Source organism: Drosophila bipectinata, chromosome XL, assembly GCF_030179905.1.
Source record: "Drosophila bipectinata strain 14024-0381.07 chromosome XL, DbipHiC1v2, whole genome shotgun sequence".
Classification (NCBI taxonomy): domain Eukaryota; kingdom Metazoa; phylum Arthropoda; class Insecta; order Diptera; family Drosophilidae; genus Drosophila; species Drosophila bipectinata.
This window is the reverse complement of record NC_091734.1, coordinates 13,777,727-13,784,305: the sequence shown is the minus strand read 5'-3', so window position 1 is coordinate 13,784,305 and position 6,579 is coordinate 13,777,727. Positions and strand designations below refer to the sequence as shown.

General features: G+C 45.7%; 2 protein-coding genes across 2 annotated transcripts; both read left to right on the top strand.

The window, feature by feature from the left end:
- The first annotated feature begins 9 nt into the window (after positions 1-9).
- Coq5 (ubiquinone biosynthesis protein COQ3, mitochondrial) lies at positions 10-1,282 on the top strand. Its single transcript, XM_017246898.3, has 3 exons — positions 10-287; positions 398-816; positions 871-1,282. The coding sequence occupies exons 1-3, from the start codon at positions 92-94 to the stop codon at positions 1,171-1,173; spliced, it is 918 nt and encodes a 305-aa protein (XP_017102387.2). The 5' UTR covers positions 10-91; the 3' UTR covers positions 1,174-1,282.
- Positions 1,283-3,916: 2,634 nt separating this feature from the next.
- On the top strand, positions 3,917-6,275 carry LOC108128990 (uncharacterized). Its single transcript, XM_017246895.3, has 3 exons — positions 3,917-4,807; positions 4,870-5,869; positions 5,938-6,275. The coding sequence occupies exons 1-3, from the start codon at positions 4,046-4,048 to the stop codon at positions 6,111-6,113; spliced, it is 1,938 nt and encodes a 645-aa protein (XP_017102384.2). The 5' UTR covers positions 3,917-4,045; the 3' UTR covers positions 6,114-6,275.
- The last annotated feature ends 304 nt before the right edge of the window (positions 6,276-6,579 follow it).

Below are 6,579 nucleotides of genomic sequence, written 5' to 3'. Positions count from 1 at the left end.
CATCTCTAGCCGATAGGCTTTCGGTTCCAGCTGAGATCTGTTTTTGTTATTTCATAATATATACTTTTGAGAAGCCATAACTAGAACCGCCATGCAGAGCAGCCGCAGCACCAGACTCTTGTACCTGACCAGGCGGCTCCTCCAGAGCCGGCCCGCCTCACAGAAGGCAGCCCCAGAAGCCCCAGCGGCTGAGGGACCAACTGCCGGCTCCGGCACCGGCTCTTCCGGCGAGCAGACCACCCACTTTGGCTTCCAAACGGTGCGGGAAAGCGAAAAGGAGCAAAAAGGTGACAGAAACTTGATAAGAGGATGGGTCATCGATCAACTCCTCCAAACCATTGACCATCAGGAACCCAAGAGCCACAGATAAACCCTGTTTTTCGAAATATCTTTACAGTGCACGAGGTTTTCGAGCAAGTGGCCAACTCCTACGATATGATGAACGATGCCATGTCCATGGGCATTCACCGGCTGTGGAAGGATATCTTCGTGGAGCGCCTGGGACCCACGCATGGCATGAAGCTACTGGACATGGCCGGCGGAACGGGAGACATATCCTTCAGGTACCTGAAGTATCTCGCCAATCAGCCCAATCCCAAGAACAGGATTAGCCATGTAACCGTGTCGGACATCAACCAGCACATGTTGGACGTGGGCGAGGAGCGGGCCAGGAGACTGGGCCTGACCAGCGAACGGTTGCCAAACGCCTCGGTGGCTTGGAAGTGCGCGGACGCCGAGAAACTACCCTTCCAGGACGAGACTTTCAATGCCTATACAATAGCCTTCGGCATAAGGAATTGCACGCATGTGGACAAGGTAGGTAGCCTATGCTTGAGTTAGATCCTTAAATACTTGCTTATTATCCGACAGGTGCTAACGGAGGCCTATCGAGTGCTGCAGCCGGGCGGTCGATTCATGTGCCTGGAGTTCAGCCACCTGACGAACGAGACCATGCAGTGGCTGTACGATCAGTACTCCTTCCAGGTGATACCGCCCATGGGGCAGCTGCTGGCGGGCCAGTGGCAGGCCTATCAGTATCTGGTGGAGAGCATAAGACGTTTCCCCAAGCAGGAGCAGTTCAAGCAGATGATCCAGCAGGCAGGATTCGAGCATGTGTGCTACGAGAACCTCACCTTCGGCGTCGTATCCATACACTCTGGCTTCAAGCTCTGAGACTGGACTTACAGCGATGATTGTTTTTTTTTTTGTCTCTGTTTTTTACATTTATATATTTTGATATGCTGATCACGTGGAACAGCTCATAAAGCATCGAATTGTACAAGCGCTTCTGGCTGTTTATTTATTTCTTTTGACAAATATTACATGTGCCAAAAAAAAACAGAAAACAAGAAAAAACTAAAAGATGCACAAGGCCTGGGAAAGACCTTGACGGCATGCCAGACCCAAATAGATGCCATCCGGCGATACGTTAACCCAAAAGCAACAAGTCCCCAAATCCAAAGCGGACTTGCAGATCGATTAAAATTCCAAACACTTGATCCGCCCGACAATTTCCAAAAAAAAGTGAAAATCAAAGCAGTTTTAATTGAAAGCTCATTTATGGGTTAGTGTGTGTGATATAATTCCTCAAAGCATATCGGACTAGGTACCTACATATATAGTAGTCGGATCTGGTGCAGGTGAAATTTATGCATGTGAATACTGAATTTCAACGATACCTTCATTGAAATGCCATTAAAATAATTGACCGTGCCCTGGGCTAATTGGTAATTGCTATCAGTCTGACTTGATTTTATTATAATTATGCTTTCACCTGGCGCCTATTACTTTGTATATGCATTGTACATTAAATACCTATTTACTTGATACACTTATCCGGCCCTGTAAATTTTATTTAACGCTGTTTTTCTTTTTATGGCCCACGATTATGTAAGAGCGGCCATAAAACCAAATCTGGCATCGGTGGCCAGTGGCCACTTTTGATTTGGATCTAAATTGCAGCCAAATCATAAACCTTCGCCCCATCTCCGGCTACTGAAAGTGAAAAGAGCCCCAAGTACTACTAAGCCCCAGCAAATAGAGAAAAAAATAAGAAATAATAAATAACAAAAACATGCGGAACATGCCGGGCCATTGAAAGCAAAAGTTTTGTGCGTACCGAGACGTGCGGCGCATGCGTAGCTGGATTCCGAGGGATTTTCTTTGGTAACAGTGGTTTTTTCCTAAAAATTAATAGAAAAAATGACTTGAATATATTGTAAATGTATTTTGAATTCAGTGAAAATTAAAGATAAACCTTAAAATTCAATGAAATGGCAAAACTTTAAAGAATATCAAGAGTAGATTTAAGATATTTATTCTGATTTATATCTATAAATATTCAGATATTTGTTTATAGATATTTATTTTCAAAAAATCGAAATTTTTTATTAAATTTTTATGAATATCTAAAGTATTCCGCAGCCGATAGAAAAAACTGAATACCTTTTATGAATCAGAACTCTATTCCTCTTTATTCTTCATTAAAATATCGGAATTATCAATAAAACTAAAATTTGGTGGTTTTTTTTGGTCAAAATCATGAGGGTACCCCTTGAAAAGTTCAAAAAATTTTTTCAAAAATTGTATTGCCAAGTTTTGATACAAAATGATTCAACTCGAAGTTCTAAGATCGAGAAGGTATAACATTTATGGATCTGACAAGTATTAGCAGAGATATGCATATTTTTCCACTTGAAAAATTTAAAAAATTGTAATGAGATTTTTTGGTTTTTTTATTTTCAAAAAATTGAAATTTCCTTTCACTCTTTTATGAATATCTTAGATATTTTCCAACCGAATCAGAAACAAAGTACCATTTATGAATCAGAACTCCATTTGCTTTCAATCTGCATCAAAAGTTCCAAAATATAAAACAAAAAAAAAATTCGGCCATTTTTAGACCAAAATCATGAGGAAACCCCTTGAAAAAATTTCGAAAAATGGGTCAAAAATTAGATTGGTAAGTTTTGATACAAAATGAAGTTCTACTGGAAGTTCTAAGATTGGGAAGGTATACCTTTTTACAATCTGACAAGTATTAGCCGAGTTATGCATATTTTTCTAATCAGGATATTGAAAAAAATAGAACCCGATTTTTTATGTTTTTTTATTTAAAAAAAATCGAAATTTCCTTGCACTCTTTTATGAATATTTTCAATATTTTGCAACCGATTTAAAGAAAGAAATACCATTTATGAATCAGAACTCTATTTGCCTTCAAACTGCATCAAAAGATATAAGATATAAAGAACTAAATATTTCGACCAATTTTTGTTCAAAATCATGAGGGTACCCCTTGAAAAAAATATCGAAATATGGGTCATAAATTGTATTGCCAGGTTGTGGTTGAGAATGAGAAACATTTTAGAATCCGTGAAGTTTTAGACAAGTTATACAAGTTTTTCCACACGAAAATGACAAAAATTGGATATATTTGTTTGTATATTTTTAATTGCCCAAAATCCAAAATTTTGATTTATTTCTTAGGGAATATTTTGAATATTTTTTATATTTTAACGCAAAGAGTTAAAATATAATTCGACCACTGTGCCTCTTCAGTGGGGCTTAGCATAATGAGGTGTCCGCCGGCAGGTGCTTGAAGGTGTCAATGGGAGGGGGTGGGGGTCAACTGGTGCTGGTGGGTGGATTTTGGGGCCTCTGATTGCGGCAAGTGAAATGGCAGAGCCAGAGTCATAAACTGGCCAACTGCCGTTGGCCATTCCGATGAGCCGCGTAATTTTATTTTATTTACAATTATTTGATATTTCTTTTGGATGCACTGCGTCTGTCTTTTTCCATTGACTGCTTGGTATGCAGGGCCAGTTACCACTGTACGGTGGGACACTGGGACACACAGCGATGTCCGCTTTATAAATACAACAGCCACCAAGGAAGTTCATTTCATTTTCTTGGCAGACATCGCAGCGTTGACATAACGCTGCAAATTAAACGGATTACACTCGAAAAAATACAAGAAACTAAAATAAAAAAAAAATAAATAATAAATTAAGCTTCTTAGTTAAAAAAAAAAAATCACGAAAAAATGCAACTTCTTACCAGTTTAGTGGCTTTTGGCTTAATTCTTACGTTTAGTGGCGCGGAGGCTGGTGGGTTACGTCTCCGGCACACCAGCCCCCGTTCGGCCACGCCTCCTGCCCCCAGCACCACGCCCACCACCACGGAAGTGGCCGTCGAGGAGAGTCCCGTCCAAGTAACTGAGTCGCAACAGGAAACGGAAGTGACGACCGGAAAGCATAAGCGCGGAATCCTTCACGGCGGCCACGCCCCCTGGCCGGCAAGGACCTATGCCGCCCACTACGGTTACAGCGTCCAGTTGCCGGGAGGAAGCGCCTTCCTGGCGGCCATCCCTGGCCACCATCGTCATCACGGGCACTTTGTGAAGTACGGCCATGCTTTGGTGAAGCCTGTGGTGGCTTCCGGATCCGGTCTGCTGGCCACACCTACTGGACTAGGTGGCGCTGCCGCCCTCTTGCCCACCGCTGGAGCCGTGGCTCCTGCTCTAGCCCCCGCTCTGGCTCCTGCTCTGGCTCCCGCTCTGTCTCCCGCCCTGGCCACCGCCATACCCGCTGGAATCGCCACCGCCTTGTCGTCCGGAGTGGCAGCCGCCACTGGAGCAGCTATTCCCTCATATGTCCTGCGTCCTGGCAATGCCCTGGTCTCCTCCTACAGTGTCAACTATCCGCACCAGAAGCCGCTGCTCTTCCAGGCTCCAGCTGCCGTGAAACCCGTCCACTTCCACGCTCCGGGTCACGCCCATGCCCACGCCCATGTGCACGCCGTTCAGGTGGGTTTGCTTTTTGGAGCGTTTTGAGAAGTATTTCAATATTATTTTCTGTTTATTTCCAGCCCACTTATGTCCAGGCCTTTGCACCTGCAGCTCCTGCCGTTCCTGTCCAGCCTGTTCAGCCGGTTCAGCCCGTCCAGGCGGTTCAGCCCATCCCGGTACAGCCTCTTCAGCCCCTCCAGCCTCTCCAGCCGTTGAATCCCGTGCAACCGCTGCAGCCAGTGCAACCTGTGACCCCCATTCAGCCCGTGCAACCTCTGCAACCGGTTCAGCCTCTTCAACCCGTCCAGCCCGTGCAACCTCTTCAGCCAGTGCAACCCCTCCAGCCCATTAACCCTCCCACAGTGACCTTTGGAGTGCCTACTCCCCCAGCTCCGGCTGTCGATGTGCCAGTGGTGCCTCAGGTGCCCCAGTTTCCACAATTCCCACAGTTCCCCCAGTTCCCTGGAGTGCCCACCTTTACTTTCCAGCCCGCCCAGCCGGCTCTGCCCGCCCAGCCTGCTCAACCGGCCCAGCCCGCCATTCCAGCTGCTCCTGAAGCTCCGGAGGTGCCCCAAGTCCCAGCAATCCCCCAGATCCCTTCTATTCCCCAAATCCCTGCTATACCCCAATTCCCAGGCATTCCCCAGTTCCCAGGCTTTCCCCAGATTCCACAATTCCCCCAAGCTCCGGCAGCGCCATCGGTTCCCTCGGTGCCCGCCTTCCCCAGTGCCCCAAGTCCGCCAACAACCACCCAGTTCTTCCCGGCTGCTCCTCAGCCACCACTGCCCCAGCAACCGCCCACTTTCGTCCAGCCGGAGGCCCAGTTTCCCGGCGGCATAGTGCCCCTGCCAGGATCCACACCCGTGCTCCCGGAATCCGGAACCGGAATAGCCTCCCCGCAGATCCCACAGAGTCCGGAGTTGCCGGAACCTGAGCAGCCGGCTCCCGGACCCGCCCGACCCACTCAGCAGCCGTGGAAGCCAGTCTTCTACCAACCGCCCACCGAATCCTCGGCAGCCACGCCCAACAATCGTCCTTCCATCACGCTCCTGCCTCCATACGGCAGCTCCCCAGCTGAAGGTGAGTTTTCTGATTTTTGAAATCCACTTTAAAAGATTCTTTAATTGTTTTTTTTAATCCCTGCCCAGGTTACCTGCCCCCCGTCGGCTCCCAGCCGTCTCCACTGAGCTCCAGCAGTGCCGGAGTTGGCAGCCAGGGAGGCATCTTTGATCAGCTCACCGATGCCGAGCTGGAGCACATCTTCGCCCAGGCCAACTTGGCGCAGCAACAGCACCACCAGAGAAACAATTACCACCACTACTGAGAGTAGGGTTCGAAACACACTTAGGGATTTTATGAAATTTTTTTTTTATTTTTTTTTCTCATCACTTTTGTCATTTATTGTTTATTTTTATTGTAAATTATGTTATTAAATAAGTTATTTATGAAGAATACAAAGGTTTCTTAAAAGTTTTCAAGGCGGAAATGGAAACCGGAAGTTAAAGTTAAAATCGGAAAGAAATATTAATCATACGCAGGGTGGGCTCCGTTTGAGTGATGATGGTAAGACTTTCTTAGAAGATTACTATATATGGGTACTTTCTTAAGATAGGCTACTATATATTGTGGGTCTTAAGACTGGATATATATATATATATTTTAAAGATTCTACCCCCTTAAAACGGAAGTAAACTTTTTGAAACTTTTCTTCACAAAACTTGTGATGAGTCTTGATAATGCCCTTTAAGATTGGATCTCTTGGAGTCATGTAAGCTTCTTCGCGGACATAA